The following is an 18,750-nucleotide window of genomic DNA, read 5'->3' on the forward strand; positions in this document are numbered from 1 at the left end:
TTTGGCGTGCGCTGCGGCGCGCATGCGCATCCAGGCTCCCTCCCGATTGGCGGTGCTGGAAGCGCTTCCGGGTGGCGGCGGGCGGTGCCCCCGGAAGGGCTCGGGGTGCGCGGCGGAGGGAGCGCAGCCGGCGGCGGTGCCTCGGTCCGCCCGCGGGTCATGGGGAGGTACGGGGCGGCGGGGAGGGCGCTCGGGGGGGGCGGAGGGTGTCCTTCCCCCGGTGGCGGGAGGCTCCGGCTGCTTTCCACCGGCTTTTACAGCCTAAAACGCAGAGGGGGCCCGGGGGTGGGCGCGGCAGGCCGTGCCCCTCCGTTCCCCGCGATGGGCCGGGCCTGGATCCGGTGTTCAGCCCCCTCCGCCCGTGTGGCGGTCAGCAGCTCGGCGTGGGGGAGAGTCCCGGGGTCCGAGGGGTGACCCCGCGGCCCTGCCAGGCGGGGCCCGGCCCGGCGTGGGGCGGTGTCGGTGACCTTGGCCTTCCCGTTTTGCACGGGGCGGTTTCCTGCGGCCCCATAACGACGTTCCCCGCGGGCAGTCGTGGGGCTGGTGACCTCTCGAAGCTGGTGGTTGGGAAGCTGCTGGAAGAAAACCACCCTGAGCGGCGTGCATGGGGCTGCCGCCCCCCTGGGCCCCGAGTGCGGGCGCTTTGGGGGTGCAACGCGAAGCTGGAAGCTGTGGCGAGGAGGAAGGAGGTTTGGGTTACCCTTCGGCATCTAACACCCACCCCCAGGGGAAAAATAAAGGACTTTCTGCTTCGTTCCCTTTTAGCTAGTGCACCCAATGGGTAAGGGCTTGGACAGGCGCTTCCTCCGGCAGCGTGAGGGAGGACTTTGTCTCACATTTATAACTAAAGTAAAACCCAAGGAAGTTTGTTTGGCTTTAACGTAGATTGTAATTACAGCTAGAACCCTGGGCTGTCAATGCTAACGAGTTTCAGCGGGTTGGTGGCACTAATTGCAGCCATCAGACTGATTCCTGCCACGAAGGGAAGCCGCTGTTGCAGAGTTCCGGGCTCGCCTGCACGTCGCTGCTGACAGCAGGTACCGAGACGCTCTGTCTTCTGACAGAAAAATGGGATTGGGCCAAATTTCTACTCCTGCTTCAGGATCCGGGGAGATGCCTCATCTTCCGCAGCAGCGTACGCTCACGTACTGCTCGCGACTCTGTAATATCTTCTGATAGATGAACCCTCTCATGACGTAGGAAGGACAACGCGTGGTCTCCTGTGTGAAACTCTTTCTTCTCACGATCTTACGATAGAATGGGTGATACCAAAAATATCTGGTGTTCCTGTAGGAATGAGAGTTATATGGAAGAGGAGGAAGCGAGAGTAGGTTAACGCTGACTGCTGACGTACTGGGAAGGCTTTGGAAAATGGCCTCTCCGTTCGCTGGCCCCACAGCGGTTGCTGATGTAATTAAAGATCTAGACACTCAGATAGCTGTAAGTAAAGCGCCGGGGTTTGGCACGGGGCCGGCATGTGGGATATGTCCCGGGAATCTGCGCATCCCGTTAAGATTTGCGTTTGGCGATCTTAACGGCACGCAAAGGGTGCGATAAGATCCAGAAATAAATGAACGAAACGACTTTATGCTAATAAAGTGCTTTTTGCCCGAGGATTTCGGAGCTTTCTCCCCTGCATGGTGGGTAAGAATTCCTGCTTTGTGGATTTGTAAAACGAGGCATGGGGTGAACAGCCCAAGATCAGCCTAAGCTAAAGCTAAGACTAACACACTGAAGTCCCTCCGGATCTTGTGCTGAGCTTCTTGTCCAGAAATGCCAGCTGAGGCGTTTTAGGGTGTGAGTGTAATGGGTTTCCATCGTTAATTCAGCTAAAATTGAGCTAGACACTTGCTGAGGGCGCTACAGAAGCGCGTCTTGGATATAAATTCTCCTAAAAGGGCTCCGTGTCTGTAGGCGCGGCAGTGCATGAGCGTGCCTTGGAATGAAGCACTAAAGCAGCCACTTCTAAGTACTGTGTGATTCCTGGCGTGTGTTTTAGTATGAATTAATCCAAACTAACAAAGCTTGCTCTGACAAGGGGAAAAATGTCTGTTTGTAGCTCAGGTAGCAGACACTCTGTTCATCGCTTTGCGCACGTGCTCTAAAGCTGTTTAAACAAACTCTCTTCTTTTCTTCCAAGTAAGTTCACCCCGAAACGCACGGGCTTTTCAGAGGAGGCGGCCACTCTCAGCGGCTGCCTCTCGCCCATCGTCTGGGCCCAACAGCAGCTGCTGCAGCCGTCGCAGCAGAGCTTCTTTGAGCCTGGATTTTAGAGCCTTCCAGCCATGAAATGTAGTAGTTGCCAGTCAGTCTGCGTGTTACCTCGGTGGCCGATAACCTGAATAACTTCAGGCACCGAAGGGTGAACGTGGAAGATCCGAGTAACCAGTTAAGCTGCCACAACCCATTTCTGGTTCACCGTTAACAGCTCAGTAAATCTGACTTCGTCTCCCGTGGCTGTCGGTTGCCTGGTGTGGGAAGAACAAATCCAAGGTGTGGGTGTGTGCGTGTGTTTCTCTGCCGCGTTGCCTCAAAGTACCCGGACTTGGGCTCTTGGAACCAAAAATGAACCCTGTGTTGTCAAGCTCGCATCGAGGAATCGCTGCAGGCCGGGCTTGAGGCATGGTGTTGCCGAAAACAAGCCCTCCCACCTGCGGCAGATCCCCTGAGGGAACCTGAACCCTGTCATCTTCTCAGGCCTGTGGAGTTTGGAGATGAAGGCTCCAACGCTGCGCCTGCCGTTCCCCTGCGTCGCTGCTGCGGGAGCGAGCCGTGGCCTTTAGTTAAATCTTCTTTGCCTGGTCTCTTCCTCAAAGCTGTTTGCGATCTGAGTGAAACGCGTTCAGGAAGGGCCTTGGCCGGAGGGCGAGGGGTGACATGCGGGTGGGGTGACATGCGGGCAGGGTGACACACGGGTGGGATTCGGCCCGAGGAACGAGCAGGCGGGTCAGTGCCGCTGCAGAGCTGCCGCCTCTTGTCAGTGCGCTGTGTGCAGCCGCCGTGCTTCCCGTGGCAAACTTCATGTTCCACCTACCAAGGAATGTTTTTCTCTTCTTCTAAACGTTCTTCCTTTCTCGCTGCGTCCAGCGAGACGTGATCTTCTACAAACCTCTGGGCCCTGCCAGGACACTGCGGTTTACTCTGAACAAAGATGTGGTCCCCCCGTTGAATTCCTTCACTGTTTGCTAACTGTGGCTTTCGTTTCCTTTTCCAGTTGATTGGTTTGGGTCCCCACAACCCCAAGAAGAAGCAGGACCTAGATAAGCTTTATGATCTAAAAGCTAAAGCCCAACAGATTATGAACCAGTTTGGCCCATCTACCTTGATCAACCTCTCCAACTTCTCCTCGATAAAGCCAGAACCAGCCAGCACCCCCCCGCAGAGCTCCATGGCCAACAGCACCGCGGTGGCGAAGATGCCTGGGACGCCCAGCGGAGGAGGACGGCTCAGTCCTGAAAGCAACCAGGTAATTTCATTCCCGACTTTAGGACAACAGGGGAGATGTTCAGACCTGCCCATGGCTTAATTCCTCTCCTTCCTTAAATTACCGGCAAAACCTTAATGTCTGTGACAGTATCGGTTACTGAGTGAGTGAACGTCGTCATGTATTCCTTCCTTCCCTCCCAGGTGCTTTCAGGCTGGATGGGGTACGGACAGTGGAGGTGTAGAGTTTTTTGGTGGTTTTTTTTTTTTTAGTCTTAGGAAAATGTGTATTGGGGGTGTGACTGGGAAATTTTCTACCTTTGATGTAAAGGAACTGGGAAGGGCAGGAATTTTCCCTGGTGTCACTTGGCCATGTGCGTCTGGTTTATCTCACCAGGCTGACAGACCGGCGGTGATCACCTTCATCCGTATCCCGTGAGACCAAGCGGTGGTGTTCAGCAGTAAAATTCCTGCTCCCTGCCATGTTTGGGCTGAGGGGTGCTGCCTTCTGCCCCAGAATAACCCAGCCCTCGCATATCTCTGTTTTCCCTTTGAAACATGAACCCTCATGAGCGCTAGAGCCTTGGAAACATTTCCTTTGTGCTCTGAGCACCAGTTTAGTCACCGAGACATTTCTGGTGCTTGCTGTCTGCCTCTTAAGACTTCTAGTTTTGCCTTTGTCCCCTCTTGGCAGCAGCTTTGCTTCAGCCAGTGACATTTTAGTGCCAGTTTAGTGCAAGAGGCTTATTTCTCCTGACCTGCTGCATTCCACTTTCTGTTCAGAGCAACCACTGTGCTTGAAAATGACTCCGTAACACCTGATATTTCTTATCTCTGTCATTCCCGAACTGATAACAAACGCGTGTGACTTGGGGTAGCAGGGGGAGGAGGGTTTTTGTGGCTGTGCTGCGTGGGCAGCTGCTTTGCTGAAGTAGGGCAGTAAATCGTTCCTTTTCTCCCGCACGCTCAGGTTTTAACCAAGAAGAAATTGCAGGACCTGGTGCGTGAGGTGGATCCGAACGAGCAGCTGGATGAAGACGTGGAGGAAGTAGGTACCAACCCACAGCGGGGGCTGCAGAAAGAGCTGATCTGGGATTTTTCATGGACCTTTGTCTGAGGCAGGGAGGGTTGGTTCGTTTTACGCTTCTGTATCCTCGCATTCGCTGCAGCCTTCAGCCATCCCTGTCTGTTTCTCCATCCCAGTGTCGAAGGGTTTTAAAACAGCAATTGTTGCAAACGCCCTTGAAATACTAGCTTCTGCAGGTTCATTTTCATACTTTCCGCATAATTTCCTCTGCTTAGTACTGATGAAACTGGCTGTTGTCCTTGTTCTGCCACAGATGCTGCTGCAGATCGCCGATGATTTCATAGAGAGCGTGGTGACGGCTGCCTGCCAGCTTGCACGGCATCGCAAGTCAAACACCCTGGAAGTGAAAGATGTCCAGTTGCATCTCGGTGAGTGATTTTTACTTTTTCCCCTCAGCTGAGAGCTGAAGTCAGGGCACGGCCGCAGTGTTGGGGTGGAAAACCATGAGTAGCTACTAATTCATTGCTACTTAATAATCCAGGGACGAACTGGGTGTCTTCCTCTAACCATCCCCTCTCCAAATGCTGGTACGCTCGTGATGACGAGGCCGCTCTTGCGGTGGGTGGTTGGGGTAGAGCACGCTGACTTGCGCTTTCTCTTCCAGAGCGTCAGTGGAACATGTGGATCCCGGGTTTTGGTTCTGAAGAAATCAGGCCCTACAAAAAAGCCTGCACTACAGAAGCTCACAAACAGGTAAGGAGCCCTCAGAAACGCTGAGAATCACGTGGTAGGAGCCTGGTACGGGGAAGGGTGGTCTTGGATTCCTGCAGGACATGAATTTGTAGCCTCTTCCAAGTGGTTTGGGCTTGAAATAACTTCCGGAGTCTCCTTGCCCGTTTGTGCAGAGAGGATTGAGGTTGCTCTGGCTCCTCTGTGGTGGTGCGGTGCCGGCTGTGCCCCAAGAGGAGCAGCAGGACCGGCTGTCTGGAGGGCAGCCCAGCTTGGAAGGGCCAAAAACCACCTGCAAGCTGCAGACAGGAACTTGTCAGCTGCCTCCCACGCTCCGTCTTTGCGCGGAAGGGACTGAAAGCACACTGCCAACTCCTGCCGTTCAGGGGAACCTCCGTACCCAGGCATGGCGGGTTAAACCGCTCCGGGGCTGGATGTTCAGGTGAACCGTGGGGCTCTTTGACAGGCTGGGGCTCAAGTTCCTGGGGCTGTAAAGCCTAAAAGCCTGGGAAGGTTTAGCAGAGAGCACTGTTGACCTGGAATTTCAGCTGTAGATCGGAGCTGGGCAGCTTTGGGGTTCTTTTTCCCCCATTAATTTTGCTTTCACTGAATCAGGCCATCGCTTTTTGAGCGTACGGTCAGAGCCAGGGAAGGAGCTGCCTTGCAGGAGCCGCTGGAGTTCAGACCCTGAAGTGGGGTTCGATCCCATGCGCTGCTTAATCCTGTCGCCCCTCGCTCGTCCCGGTGTTTCACTTCCCAGCCCCGGGGGTCGAGGAGAGGAGCACAGACGTTCTTTTCCTCTGGCTCTGACTTGGGGACCACGTTAAAATTCAAACGGACTTGAAAGACCTGTGTGGAAACAGGTCAGGCGGTGTCCCGAGAGAACCCCGGAGACCTTGTTCCTGCGTGGCTACGGGTTGTTTTGCAGTAACCTTGTCTGAGACGCTTGGCTTCCAATGTTTTTCTCTTTCTTGTTACAGAGAATGGCACTGATTCGCAAAACTACCAAGAAATAGCCCCTGGGAAGAGCCGGGAGAAGACGCCAGTGCGTTTTGGGATATCTGCCTCTCCACGATGCCATCCATGGGATATTTTTTTTAATGCTTTACAGAGAAGCATATATTTTTTATTAATGGTGCAGCAATATCTTGACTTTATGAGGAGATCTGCCAAAAACACTCTACGCCCCCTTCCTCATTCCCCCTAAGAGCGCAACGTATCTCAAAACAAAGACTTTTATTTGTGACTTGAAAGTGATTTATCGTATAAGTGATTATCCAAGGGACAGAGCATTTGATCGTGTGTGGGACAGTATTAGAAGCATCTGTAGAGGTTTTTGTTTCCTCCTTTCTGCCCCTACCTGCTCCAGTACTTTGTAATGTCAGTGTTTATATAAATAACTTGCGTTTGTTTTACATGAATAAAGAAATTATTAATCTAAAACCCTGGTGCGGTCTTGTGCTGTTCAAATGCCGTGTGGAGGAATCACGAGTGAAACGGGCGGCCCCCACCTTTCCCTGGGTTCTGCGCGCAGTGCTGGTCTGGTGAGAGATCTCCTGCCCCGGGCTTTGAAGTGAGGGGAAGGATTTGGCCGTCCTCTGCCACGCTGATAGCGCTGGGCAGGCGGCTTCTCCTCTTTGCATCCGGCCCAGGGCGAGTAATTTGCTCATTGCTTGTCAGGGACACAATGGCCACGTCCCCCCGCCTGTTCCTGTTCCTGCTCTGTCGTCGGAGAAGCCGCAGGTGCCGTTTGTGGTGGTGAGGGAGCCGGCAGCTCTGCAACCCCCCGGCGCAGCAGGGACGCCGGTCTGTGCCCGCAGGGTCCCTGCTCGGTTTGGGGCCGTGCCCTCGGCCCCCCACTACCTTCAGGGAAACCGCCGCGGCTGCAGTAACTCCGAACGGCGTGTAAGAAGCTGTGAGTGCCGGCTAAGGAGCCCGGGGAGCGCGGTAAAGACACGCAGCCTCTCTGGCGAGGCCAGCCTGCCCGGCGCTCGGGGCCGAGGGACGTGGAGTTGTTCGCGGGCTGCTCCAGCTCGGCGTGCCCGGAGGAGCTGCTGCTCAGAACAGAGCGCTTTGTCCTCCCCCGGCGCAGAGGAGAGCTCGGAGTGAACGGGTCAGGCAACGAAAGGGGTTTTAGATCGACACCGATCTGACGCGGGACCCCGGGGGCCGGGAGGACCCAAGGTTGCTCTCAGGGGGCTGGGGACAACCTTGTGGAAAGGGGTTCGGAGAGACAATAGAAGAAGGGGGGGTGACACCCGCCTCTCTGCAGACTGCTGCCCCATCCTGCCCGGGGATGTCACCCTTCCCACAGGCAGCCTCGGCACTGGCTGCGTCCCCGTCCCCAGGAAGACACGAGCAGGCAGAGAGGTGACCAGGGGGGGTTTAATGTGCCCCTGCAGTCACTCGCTGCTCCTGCCTGCGCCCCGGCCGCTCCATCTCCACCTCACCTCCCGTGCGTGGCTGTGGGCAGAGCCGAGCGTGTCCCAGCCCCGCCAGTGTCCCCAGCTCTAGCACGAGCATCTCTTCTGCTTCTCTCCCTTCCCCGGCGCCCGAGCCTTCAGCGGCGCCGGCAGCGGGACGCTGCTCTTCACCCCGTCCCACGCCTCGGTGGGAGCCAGCCGCCCCGTTTGCAGCGCCTGGTAGATGGCCAAGGTCAACATCTGGAAAGCCTGGACCACGTTGCTGGCGTCCTTGGCCGAGGTCTCGACGTACTGCACCCCCAGTGAGGCCGCCAGCTTCTCTGCCTCCTTCCTGCCCACCCGCCGCTGCCCTGCCAGGTCGCTCTTGTGCCCCACCAGCAAGAAGATGATGTGGAACGGCTGGATCGTGTCCATCACCTCCCGGTGCCACCGCCGGACGCTCTCGAAGGATGCACGGTTGGTGAGGTCGAAAAGCAGCATCCCCCCGGCCGAGTTGCGGTAGTAGGAGCGAGTCACGGACCTGAGGCGCAAAGAGAAGTGGGGTGAGCAGCCCCCAGGGCTCCCCTGTCCCCCTCAGGCAGCATCTCCCCTGCCTGCAGAGCGGCCCCAGCCGTGTCCTGCCCCTGGAACGGGCACGCTGCTCCCAAGCCGCCGCAGGAGGGAGGATAAACGTCCCTTTGGCTGTATCAGCAAGTGGGCCAGCAGCTCTGTCCCTGCTCGGCCACCAAAGCTCGTCCGTCCCCTGCAGCCACATCCCCGGGGCTTTCCCGTCCCCTGCAGCCACGTCCCCAGCCCGGCCAACACTGAGCAGCCCCGGCACTGAGGTGTGAAGGCTCCTGGCAGCTGAGCTGAAGACGCTTTCCCAGCTCCCAGTGGGCTCCCAGCCTCCTCCCCCAGCCCTCTGCAGCCAAGGGGGGGGCAGAGGGGTGCTCGGGGGGGGGGGGGTGTCCCGTACCCCCTTTGGAGCTGGAGCAAGGGCAGGAACAAGGCTCCTTTCCCTGGGGACACCCTTGGCTTTGGCTCATCGGGGCCCCTGCAGCCTGCCCAGCGTTGGGCATCGTGGTTCCTCACCCATGGGGCTCCTCCAGCAAAGGGACGGGCGGGAACACAGCCCTACCCAGGTTCTCCCCGGGGCTGGGATCACCCCCAGCACCCCAAATCCAGGGGGATGCCTGGCTCCGTCACCCCTCCCCACCCCACGGCCGGGGCTGGACCCACCTGAACCGCTCCTGCCCAGCCGTATCCCAGAACTGCAGCTTCACCCGCAGCCCCGGCTCCAGCTCCACGAACTGGACGTAGAAGTCCACCCCCACCGTCTCGTTGACGGCGTCCAGGAAGACGCCCTCGGTGTAGCGCCGCAGCAGCGAGGATTTCCCCACCGTCGAGTCCCCCAGCATGATCACCCGGAACTGGTATTGCCACCGCGGGTCCATTGGTGCCTCCGCCGTCTGCCGGGACCCGCCGCCCCCACGCCGGGCGCATGTACGGGCAGGCAGCGCCGGGCGCCTCCGCTCCTCCACCCAGGAGGCGTTCCCACCCGCCATGGGTGCTGGGTGGCCCCTTTGCAGCCCCTTTGCTCCCTTTATCTTGGCTCCATCCAGCTGGAAGCACTTGGGCGGGGGGGGGGGGGGGGCTGGTCCCATTTTCCCTGGGGGTGGCCATGGGACACGAGGCCCATCAAGTGACGCGGCCACGTGCAGACATGGCCGGCATGTTACCCCACCAGTGACACACCACCCCCCCCCCGAAGCAGAACATCCCCCATGTCACGGGTTGAGCACGGCGGTGTGCCCCTGCCAGGGGTCCGGTGATCGGCACAGCCTTTATTTAGTGTGGAAAAGCCTCCGGTTCATTAAAAACATTCCTGCAAGGGAGTATTATTTTTTTTTCAGACCCTCTGCAAATTAAGGATTGAAATAAAGCCGAGCCTGGGTGGGGATGCAGCCCCGTGCATCGCCCAAGGGCAGGGGGCTGCAGGGTGCTGGGTGCGGAGAGAAACATCCCCGTGGCTGGAGGGTCCTGCGTGTGTCCCCCCCCACCCCATCAGCACCGGCACCGCTCCCGGGGCTCCCCCTGCGCTGGGGGCTGGCGGCGGCTCCGGCTGGGGATGAGCCTGACGGCGCCGCAGCCCCGGTGAGGGATGAGACCCCCCGGCCCCAGCGCCCGCTGGATGCCCCCCGCCAGCGTCTGGAAGGCCAGCTCCACGTTGAGGTTGCTGCGGGCCGAGGTCTCCACGAAGGCCATGCCCAGGGTGGCGGCCAGGTGCCCGGCCTCCTCCGCCGACACGGCTCGCTCGGCCGCCAGGTCACACTTGTGTCCCACCAGGACGAAGGCGGGGGGCCGGTCCCCGGCAGCTTCGTGGTACCACTCGGGGACGTGCTCGAAGGACGCCCGGTTGGTGAGGTCGAACACCAGCAGCACCCCCGCCGCGCTCCGGTAGAAGGACCTGGTGATGGACCTGGGCACACCGGTGGGGTTTTGGGGTGTGGGGGGGACACCCCAGCACCCGCCAGCCCCCCGTGCCCACTTCCCCAGGACAGGGCTCGGGGGATTTCAGGTCCCAGCTGGGATCTCGGGAGCAGGAAGGGGCGACCTGCCTGGACCATTTGCACCCCGCTTTCTGCTCAGCACCGCCTCCCCACAGACTGGGGGGGTCCAGAGGAGACCTGTGGGGTTTCACAGGGGCTCGGGGGTCCCTCCATTCCCCCCACAGCCCGGGGTGCAGTGGGGATAGGGCAGCACCCAGGGGCGGGTGCTGATGGAGCTGAGCACTGAGCAGAAATGGGGCACCCCCAGACCAACCCTGGGGCCCCCAAAAACCTCCCAGGGCTGGGGGCAGCGTGGGACCCCTGGCTCCAGCCCCAGCACCCGGCTCTTCAGCCCTTCGCACCCCATTTGAGCCTCTTTCACACTCCCAGGACCTCCTGGCTCCAGCCTGATGCAATCAGGAAGGAAATCACCTGGCCCCAGCCCACGGCACCCCAGGACCTGCACCCCAGGACCAGCACCCCAGGTCTGACACCCCAGGACCAGCACCCAGCCCTGCTCCTTTGCCTGCCCCCCAAAACCAGCTCCGACTTCGCCGCAAGCTCAACGCAAGGTTGCAACGGCCCCTAAAGCGTCACCGTCCCCGCGAGCCATCGCTGCCTGTCCCCACGCACCCGGCCGCAGACTTTACGCCCACCCCAGGGTGGTGGAGACAAGTCAGCTGGGTGCTGGGGTCCTGCCGTGTCCCCATCCCCACCTCACCTGAACCTCTCCTGGCCAGCCGTGTCCCAGAGCTGCAGCTTGGCCTTGCCGGCGGGCGGCACCGGGACGGTGCGGCTGTAGAACTCCACGCCAACGGTGGGGCAGGGGGTGGCTGCCCCGCCGCCCCCCCCGCCCGGCCCCTCCGCAAAGCAGCGCAGCAGCGACGACTTCCCCACGGCCGCGTCCCCCAGTACAATGACACGGAACTGGTAGTGTCCCCCAGGGTCGGGGGTCTGGGGGGGACCCGGTGCCGTCCCCATGCCGACAGCCGTGCCCGGTGAGGCCAGATTCACCGGCCCCAGACCTGGCCGGGCTTTGCTGTGCTGGCAGGGCTAGGGACACGTCTCCACCCTTGTCCCACCCCGCAGCACCTTCCCTGCGGATGGGGACGGCTCTGGCCTTGCACCCACCCAGACGGACAAACAAACCGTCCTGGGGAGGAGGGAGAAGCCACCGGCTCGGTCCTTGTCCTCCCGCCCTCAGGACACGGTGTCTGGTGTGACACACCAGCTCTGCCCTGCCACCTGGTTTTGGTGACAAGGATGTGGACAGCCAGGCCGGGGGGGGGGGTGGGGGTACAAACACGCTGTGGCAGAGGGGCTAGTCGTCCCCCCCGCCCCCCGGGAAGCCAAACTGCCAGGAGGGACGAGCTCCATGGGAAAAGGGCTCGCGAGCCCCCAGGGGAGAAAAGGGTCAGAGGCACCGACACCGCTGCCCTGGACAAAGGTGTTTCTGCAAACACCGCCACTGGCACCGGGACTTTGTCATGACATGGCCCTCCCTCTCCTGCTGTCTGCACGGGGACAAGGACCAACAGACCCCTGTGACAGCTCTGGGGCTGCCTTCACCCAAATTTACTGTTGTGAGAAAAGGGAGAACCCGAGGCACAGTGCTGGCTACGCTGTAAGATGCTGCCTTTGCTGGGGCAGGAGCCATCCCACACACGTCCGCTGCCTCCTGGCGTTCCCAGTGCTGCGGAGGGGGAAGCTCCAGCGTCTGGAGAAAGGGAAAGCAGAAAACCAGCTCCTGATCATGCAGCTCCGGCACGCAAAGGGCTTCTGCATCAGCTCCCTCAGGCTGTAACTCCCTGCTGTGGAGCACTAACTTCCACAGAAAAACAGTCGATCGCCCCGGACTGACGCACCCCAAACAAGAGCACAGGAGACACAGCAAGAGTTTCAAGCGATTACATTTATTCACCCTCAAAACATTTTATATCCAGACCCTCGCCCAAGCTCTTCTGATAAAACTCCACGAAAGGCATGGTTCCTCCACACTGCGTGGTTAAACAGGAGCTTCAGCAGCAGCACCCGGGGCGGCTGTTCCCACCTGGGGAGCTCAGGGCCCAGGAAGGAGCCAGGATCCGGTCACACAGAGCTCCCGCTTCAGGAGGAGACGGTTGGAGAACCACCAGACCCTGCACTGCAGCACCAAAACCCTCAGGGAGTGGCTCATCGCAGCTCTACTTAGCCCTAAGGAGGGGTAACAAATAACGCAGCCTGAATGGAGAGCTGTTTGACTCGGCATCACTTCAGATTTCACCTGCGTTAAGGAACTCCCCGCACTGCGCAGTGATTTTAGGTCGTTCACGCCTGGCCTCAGCCCCATATCCGCAGGATTCATCCAACAGTCTCCCAAGAGAGGAGTCATCACGGACCAGGCTGCGCTCAGCATGGTGCGACCGATCTCACCTACACTCTGCCCTACAGCTGACAGCCTGCCCAATTAAAAACCTTTCCTAATGAAGTTGATCATTCCCACCTGCAAAGCCCAGATTAAGGACTGGCCACTTCCAGCACGGGCACAGTCGGCACAAACTGTCCTTTGTCCTCCAGGACCGGCGAGACCCCGCTCACCACACCAAACACCCAGCAATTGCCCACAGAGGACACTCACGTGCTCCATGTCACGGCTTCACATTCAGGCCCTAAGGAAAACAAACCAAATCCCTTCACCGGGGACAGGGGCCCACAAGCTCTCGGCCTTTGTGCCTAAACAAGTAATTCCTGAAAAAAAACAGAGCCACGGTAAGTATCTGAAGTCAACGGGTCACTGGAATCGATGGATCCCACCAACATTTATCCCTTCTCTCGACCAGGGGGTTTCACTCCCCGCCCACCCCCCCGCCTTCCCGATGGAGCGAGGCCAACACAGCGTTGTCTTCCAACTGGCCCTTCTCAGAGCAGCGTTCCACCAGCAAAGAGGCCGAGACCAGTTTGAATTTTATTTTTCCTCCTTTTTCGACCACAAGATCGGTATTCAGATCTGATGGGAAAGGGATCTGGAGGGACAGGCTACAGAGCTCTGACAAGGACGTGTTCTCACCTCGGCTCTATCCGGCAGGCAGGCCATCGGCCGAGCAATCTCCAAAACACCAAGCAACCCTGGAAGACATCGCAAACCCCCCCCCCCGTGACGTCAGCAACAGGCTGTGGACTCCCAAGTACACATCATCGCAAGGAGATACACCCTAATTCCTGAAAATATATAGGAGGGGCGAGTGACAGCAACAGGCAAAAGAGGCCCAGCAGTCAAAGACCTTCCCGTTGCTCTTGCATGTTGTTGGAGACCTGTAGCTATCACACGGAGCCACAGCTCTTGGATAAACATGCAGTGTCACCACTGAGCTCGCCTGGCAAAGCCCACCACAGCTCCGGAGCAGCAGACGGAGCGAAGGCAGAGTGATCTGCTGCCTTTGGATCAGATCTGATCCCCGGTTCTGCCCACTAGCCAGGCCAGTGCTGCTGGAGAGAGCAAATCCCCTTGTCCCACCCACACGTGATCTCGATAGAGCAAGAAATAAGATGATTCTGGAGCTCTTAATGACTGGAGAGATACATGGCAGTATCTGCTAGCAGAGGGCCAGGAAATGCTGCTGCTCCAGCCAAGGGAGGCCAGGAAGGTGACCGAATTCCCAGGATAAGGGGAGACTCCAAAGCCTGGATTGCACATCTCACCTGCCCAACGCTGGTGAGCAGAGGCCGTCGCCAGCCGTCCTGCGCACCGGGATCACCTTCTGTGCCGGGATGCTGCTGGGGAAGAGTACAGTCTTGAGCTTCGGACAGATTCTGAGACAGAAAAAGTATCTTAAAACAACAGAAAAGCTGCGATACCCACCACCTCCCGGCTCTTCGGGCGCCAACCAAGACCCCAGAAGCTGGTGTTTGGGGTAACTGCCACCTTCTAGCGACAGCCCCGCCCCAGGCACCTCCACACAGGCAGGGCCCAGCCCTTCGGCCTGGCAGCCCCCCCCAGCCCCGTGTATTTTCCTGAAATGTTGCCGGACAGTTACAGAGGCTCAAACTGAGCGGCGACCGTCGAGGAAAACCCTTCACTGTCGGCTCCTTTTTGACTGCATCTGCCACACCACCGAGACAGACGCAGCTTCGATAGGGCCGGGCAGGTCTGCAGGGCTCCTCCGCCCAGCAGCCGCCTCTCCCAGGGTGGTTTGGTGGGGTTTTTTTTTAGTTCTCCCGGGATAGGGTTTTTTTTTTTAGTTTTTAGGAGGCGCGGAGGTCGGTCACTCACCCACGGTGGCCCCGGCATCTTCCCCGCACGCCGGGACCGGTGTGGGAAGGAGGGAGCAAGGCCCTCCCGCGCCCGCGCTGCCCTTCACAGCCCATCCGAACGCCCCAAAGCGCCACCGTCCGGGCGCGGAACCCGCGGGGCGTCGATGTGGCGAAGCCGAGCGGCGGGAGAGCCCCGGGGGAGGGCGGATGGCGGCGGATCGTCCCCCGCCATAGACCCTCACGGCCGCCATCAGCAGGAGAGGCGGAAAGCAGCCTGCGGTGGCCTTTTATAGAGCGGCAGGGCGGGCGCTGATTGGCTGCTGGGGGCCGGGCTCCCCCGCGGAGCCTTCTGGGAGTTGTAGTTCGCGGCGCATTCAGCTCCCGCCGTGCCATACCGTGCCGTACCATACCGTGCCGTGCCATACCGTGCCGTGCCACACCGTGCCGTGCCACACCGTGCCGTGCCATACCGTGCCATACCGTGCCATACCATACCGTGCCGTGCCACACCGTGCCATACCGTGCCGTGCCGTGCCACACCGTGCCACACCGTGCCGTGCCATACCGTGCCATACCATACCGTGCCGTGCCATACCGTGCCGTGCCACACCGTGCCGTGCCACACCGTGCCATACCGTGCCATACCATACCGTGCCATACCGTACCGTGCCGTGCCACACCGTGCCGTACCACGCCGTGCCGTGCCACGCCGTGCCGTACCACACCGTGCCGTACCACGCCGTGCCGTACCACACCGTGCCGTGCCACACCGTGCCATACCATACCGTGCCATACCGTGCCATACCACACCGTGCCGTGCCACACCGTGCCGTGCCACACCGTGCCGTGCCACACCGTGCCGTGCCATACCGTGCCGTGCCATCCCACTCCCCGAAGGACAAATGCGCCTCCCTCCTCCAACAGCAGCAGGGAGGGCAGGGAAAATCCCACCCTCAAGCAGCAAGACCACAACTTGCAAACCCCCCCCCACCGAAATGAACCCCCAGCGTACGCGTCACGGACTAAACAATTTCTGTCTCCTCCTCCCCACAAAGGGCACGTCAGGGGTTGCTCCTCAAAAAGATGAAGGCAGCAGCCACGTTTTTCCTACACCTTCCTCTCTTTTGGAAGGTGGGGGGAACCCTCCCCCCCTTCCGCGCTTCGGAAGGAAAATTTCTTGGAAACAAAAGTCTATCGGCCAAAACAATACCTCTGTCAGGTTCCTGGCTCATGGTCCGTAATCAGTGGAAAGGATTTAAAATGAGAGCACGGTTGGAAGGGACCGGTGAAATTTCTGCAGGTACCGATGCTGAAGCCACAGCCTCCGTGAGAAATCGGGTTGAAAAACCCGAAACTGGTTCCTGCCCCTGAGCCCTGGAGAAAGTGCAGAAAGGATGAGGGAGGACAGCAGTTAGTTTTTAAGCTGTTCTCAGCAAAATGCACACATCAAAAAAATTTACAATGCTCAGGAATCGCCCTTTCAAGCTGTATCGCCACCACAAACATGCTGGATTACCAACAAAATAAGGCCGGCACCCATTTAAAGCAGAAGTCAGTCTGGAAATGAGCCCCAAACCTTGTGTGACCAAACTCTTCTAAAAACAGCTCTTGTCAAAGCCGGCAGGGACAGGTTACGGGCAGCTGGTCCCGTCCACCTCCTCTGTGGACCTTGCAGCTGCTCTGCCAAGTGATGAGGCATTCTCCAGGCAGCCCCAGTGCTCCTTGGCGCAGCAACTCCTGCAAAGTGAACCTGGAAATCTCCCTGTCAAATTCCAGGGCAAGACAGAAACTGGGAGGTCACTGTAGCAAAAAATAACCCACCCCAAAAATTCAAACCTTGGGAAACATCAAGTGTTTGGGAAGAAAATCTTCCAAATGCTAAATGGGGAGAATCCCCAAAGAGCGATACCAAAACCCAGCAGATGCTCAGTAGACCTCAGCCCATCATGAGAAGATGGATGGAGATCCAAAGAGGAGCAGAGAAAAATCCCACTGCATGTCTACGGCTGGGAGCCTCACATCAGCCTCTTCCGGGGAGCAAACGCTGGAAGAGGCTGCAGTTCCCACCGCCGGACAGGTGGGAGCAGACAACCTGCAGGGAAGTGCTCTGTGAAAAACTAACAGTAAGGAAAAGCAAATATGAATCAGTGATCCAGGTGGGATGCTGTGCCTGCGACTCCTCGGGGATCCTGTGTGCCCTGGCCATGTACAGCTCTCAATCGATATCTCCTTAACTGCATTATCTACCATTGCTTTGACCCTGGAAATAATTTTACAGCAGAAGCAGCATGATATCGTCTGAGAAAAACAGAGCATGCACCAAGCAGTACCCTCAAAACCCTTCTTACAAAACTGACTTGATAAAACCATTCTGACTGGGAATAACTGCTAAGGAAGAAAAGCACTGTAATTTGAAAAAAAAAAAAAAAAGGAGGAATCTTCTGAAGAAACGCTCTAACCAGGTGAAAAGGTAATGCGAGCTTTGTCAGAGTGACATTTTCTGAACTAGAAACTCCATCAGTTTCTAAATGTAGCTATTGCATTTAAAATTCATACCCTAACCTGCCATTGAATTAATTTCATGTCTAAGCAAATCCCAAGTTAAATCCAGAAACTGGTGTATCCAGTATGCTTTACAAGATGTGCTGGGAGATAGCGAGGCTGGAAGGTAAAAATTTCTCTCAGATCTTTTTTAGCAGAGGCTGGGGATTAGCAAGCCAGTAATGAGAAACTGAGTACGCAAAGATCAAACATCTCTGTTCCTCAAAAGGGATTCAGAGAAATACCTAAGGGTGTTTGGTACTTCTTGGTGTGCGGGATATGAACCTGTCTCCTGAAACCGGTCCAAGTTACAGGAATTTTCTCCAGTCAGACACACAGAGAAAGGATCATCGCCGGTCCCCATCAGACCCCTCAACCCACACACGGGGCTGCGCTGGTACAGACCCACATTTGCAAAAGAAATGGTTTCCAACTCCCCATCCCATTCGAAGCTGGTCAAAATTTCTCACAGGCCACCCTTGATGCTTTACTGTCAAGCTTTTAATTAACACCTGTTAATGGCAACCCCACAGCCTTGCAGCTTACGCTTTGGAAATCACAACTTCATGCCCAACGCAGTAACGCCCACGTCCTTCCAGCTCCGCAGTTGGCGAAACAGTTTTTTTCAGTCTGTGTAACTCAAACGGTAATCCGAGAGTCCCTGCAATTTAGAGTAATCTAAATTGGATCATCACATCTTCATCAAATAACACAGTAAGAATGTTTGAGTTGTTTTTGTAATTACTAGTAAACAGTACATGCTGAAAGGCAGAATACTTCATAATCTCAGTCGCAGATTTTGATGCAATTTTGAAGAATTACATAATCCCAGTGAGCTGTGGTATCATCTACCTTGGACTTCTTGCCTTTAGCACATAAAGATAAAAGCAGAATTTACCTTACTACACGGAGTCCTTGTCTTTCATCTTGTGTTACGTTAAATGGTAATTAATCAGGGCTTTTCCTGTAGCCATCCACAAGAAACAAAATCCCACACTCTGTTTAACTTGGATTCCAAAACACAAACCCTACAAATCCAGGTGACCAGCTGTTTTGTAGCTCCACATAAAAGTCTCCTCTGTACTTCAGATGCTGCAATAGTGGCCGGGAGCTGAAAACGAACATTAAGATGAATAAATGATACACAGAAAAAAAAAAAAAAATTGCAGACATTAACAGCTCAACAGAACATTGGCCGAGATTCTCACAAACAACCCCAAAAGGTTGGCTCGCACATCAAGGGAACGTGGCCCAAAGCCTCACGTCAACCTCTCTCCCAAAACAAAACACGAGCTATTTTAAGCTCTGCAGCACCAGCAAACGGGCTTCCGCGGGTAGTGTTTGCTGGCCTCCACTCCCAAATTGCTCTCTGCCTAAGGGCCCAAGGGTCTGTATATATACAGCTCTCCTAGAAACTAGGGGATGCCACTGAGGATGGCTCAGATTAATCATCACCAACTTTCTTTCCACCCCAAAACCAAAAGCACAGAGCAAAATGGTTTTGCCACAGGGTTCCTGTCTGTGAGGGGTGCTGTGCCGTGATAATCCGTCTCACTGTCCCTCAGACACAGACTGAGATGGATATGGTTTATCCATGCATTAGGAAATATTACAACGGGACAGCAATGCCAGCCAGCCTCAGAATAGCAGCATAAATTTATATCGATAAAGTTAAGTGTGGCTTCAGGTCACCTCACGAAGCACATTAGGAGGGCTGCATTATAAAAGCTAAAATTTGGAGGGATAGGGAAAGGCAGGTCAAAAAGAGGAGAATGAAATGGGAATACAGGGTGGCACTGTTGTAGTACTGTAACAGAACAGTCTAGAAAGCATTTAACAACAGAACATA

At 57.0% G+C, this 18,750-nt stretch overlaps 3 protein-coding genes, 1 long non-coding RNA gene and 4 other non-coding genes across 9 annotated transcripts; 1 reads left to right on the forward strand and 7 right to left on the reverse strand.

Annotated features, from left to right (window-relative positions):
* The first annotated feature begins 63 nt into the window (after positions 1-63).
* TAF12 (TATA-box binding protein associated factor 12) lies at positions 64-6,622 on the forward strand. 2 transcript variants are annotated; one of them, XM_054802678.1, is made up of 7 exons: positions 64-167; positions 1,294-1,440; positions 3,215-3,466; positions 4,394-4,471; positions 4,764-4,878; positions 5,115-5,203; positions 6,160-6,622. In XM_054802678.1, the coding sequence occupies exons 2-7, from the start codon at positions 1,372-1,374 to the stop codon at positions 6,193-6,195; spliced, it is 639 nt and encodes a 212-aa protein (XP_054658653.1). In that variant the 5' UTR covers positions 64-167; positions 1,294-1,371; the 3' UTR covers positions 6,196-6,622. The 2 variants fall into 2 exon arrangements, with proteins under 2 accessions (XP_054658653.1, XP_054658654.1); XM_054802679.1 differs by lacking the exon at positions 1,294-1,440 and having other exon boundaries at positions 68-167.
* Positions 6,623-7,689: 1,067 nt separating this feature from the next.
* On the reverse strand, positions 7,690-9,050 carry LOC129195902 (ras-related protein Rab-39B-like). Its single transcript, XM_054802551.1, has 2 exons — positions 8,821-9,050; positions 7,690-8,122 (listed from the first exon to the last, which is right to left on the reverse strand). The coding sequence occupies exons 1-2, from the start codon at positions 9,033-9,035 to the stop codon at positions 7,690-7,692; spliced, it is 648 nt and encodes a 215-aa protein (XP_054658526.1). The 5' UTR covers positions 9,036-9,050.
* Positions 9,051-9,645: 595 nt separating this feature from the next.
* LOC129195990 (ras-related protein Rab-42-like) lies at positions 9,646-11,111 on the reverse strand. Its single transcript, XM_054802753.1, has 2 exons — positions 10,852-11,111; positions 9,646-10,060 (listed from the first exon to the last, which is right to left on the reverse strand). Exons 1-2 carry the CDS (start codon positions 11,109-11,111, stop codon positions 9,646-9,648), a joined length of 675 nt encoding a protein of 224 aa, XP_054658728.1.
* A 1,330-nt stretch (positions 11,112-12,441) lies between these two features.
* LOC129196006 (small nucleolar RNA SNORD99) lies at positions 12,442-12,512 on the reverse strand. The gene has a single exon (XR_008574016.1). It is a non-coding gene; the product is annotated as a small nucleolar RNA SNORD99 (small nucleolar RNA).
* Positions 12,513-13,005: 493 nt separating this feature from the next.
* On the reverse strand, positions 13,006-13,141 carry LOC129196000 (small nucleolar RNA SNORA61). Its single transcript, XR_008574010.1, has one exon. It is a non-coding gene; the product is annotated as a small nucleolar RNA SNORA61 (small nucleolar RNA).
* Positions 13,142-13,334: 193 nt separating this feature from the next.
* Positions 13,335-13,465, reverse strand: LOC129195999 (small nucleolar RNA SNORA44). Its single transcript, XR_008574009.1, has one exon. It is a non-coding gene; the product is annotated as a small nucleolar RNA SNORA44 (small nucleolar RNA).
* Positions 13,466-14,108: 643 nt separating this feature from the next.
* Positions 14,109-14,252, reverse strand: LOC129196011 (small nucleolar RNA SNORA16B/SNORA16A family). Its single transcript, XR_008574020.1, has one exon. It is a non-coding gene; the product is annotated as a small nucleolar RNA SNORA16B/SNORA16A family (small nucleolar RNA).
* Positions 14,253-15,382: 1,130 nt separating this feature from the next.
* LOC129195887 (uncharacterized) lies at positions 15,383-18,147 on the reverse strand. The gene is made up of 3 exons (XR_008573987.1): positions 17,800-18,147; positions 17,448-17,562; positions 15,383-15,734 (listed from the first exon to the last, which is right to left on the reverse strand). It is a non-coding gene; the product is annotated as an uncharacterized LOC129195887 (long non-coding RNA).
* Positions 18,148-18,750: the final 603 nt, after the last annotated feature.

Source organism: Grus americana, chromosome 23, assembly GCF_028858705.1.
Source record: "Grus americana isolate bGruAme1 chromosome 23, bGruAme1.mat, whole genome shotgun sequence".
NCBI classification, from domain to species: Eukaryota; Metazoa; Chordata; class Aves; order Gruiformes; family Gruidae; genus Grus; species Grus americana.

What these genes read in the sequence shown, in the direction of transcription:
- TAF12 (XM_054802678.1), top strand. Translation starts at nt 1,372, where the DNA reads ATGGCCTCTCCGTTCGCTGGCCCCACAGCGGTTGCTGATGTAATTAAA. An exon ending in ATCTAGACACTCAGATAGCT is followed by an intron (nt 1,441 to 3,214) that starts GTAAGTAAAGCG and finishes TTCCTTTTCCAG; the next exon opens with TTGATTGGTTTGGGTCCCCA. An exon ending in AGATGTCCAGTTGCATCTCG is followed by an intron (nt 4,879 to 5,114) that starts GTGAGTGATTTT and finishes TTTCTCTTCCAG; the next exon opens with AGCGTCAGTGGAACATGTGG.
- LOC129195902 (XM_054802551.1), bottom strand. Translation starts at nt 9,035, where the DNA reads ATGGACCCGCGGTGGCAATACCAGTTCCGGGTGATCATGCTGGGGGAC. An exon ending in GCTGGGCAGGAGCGGTTCAG is followed by an intron (nt 8,123 to 8,820) that starts GTGGGTCCAGCC and finishes TTTGCGCCTCAG; the next exon opens with GTCCGTGACTCGCTCCTACT.
- LOC129195990 (XM_054802753.1), bottom strand. Translation starts at nt 11,111, where the DNA reads ATGGGGACGGCACCGGGTCCCCCCCAGACCCCCGACCCTGGGGGACAC. An exon ending in GCTGGCCAGGAGAGGTTCAG is followed by an intron (nt 10,061 to 10,851) that starts GTGAGGTGGGGA and finishes CGGTGTGCCCAG; the next exon opens with GTCCATCACCAGGTCCTTCT.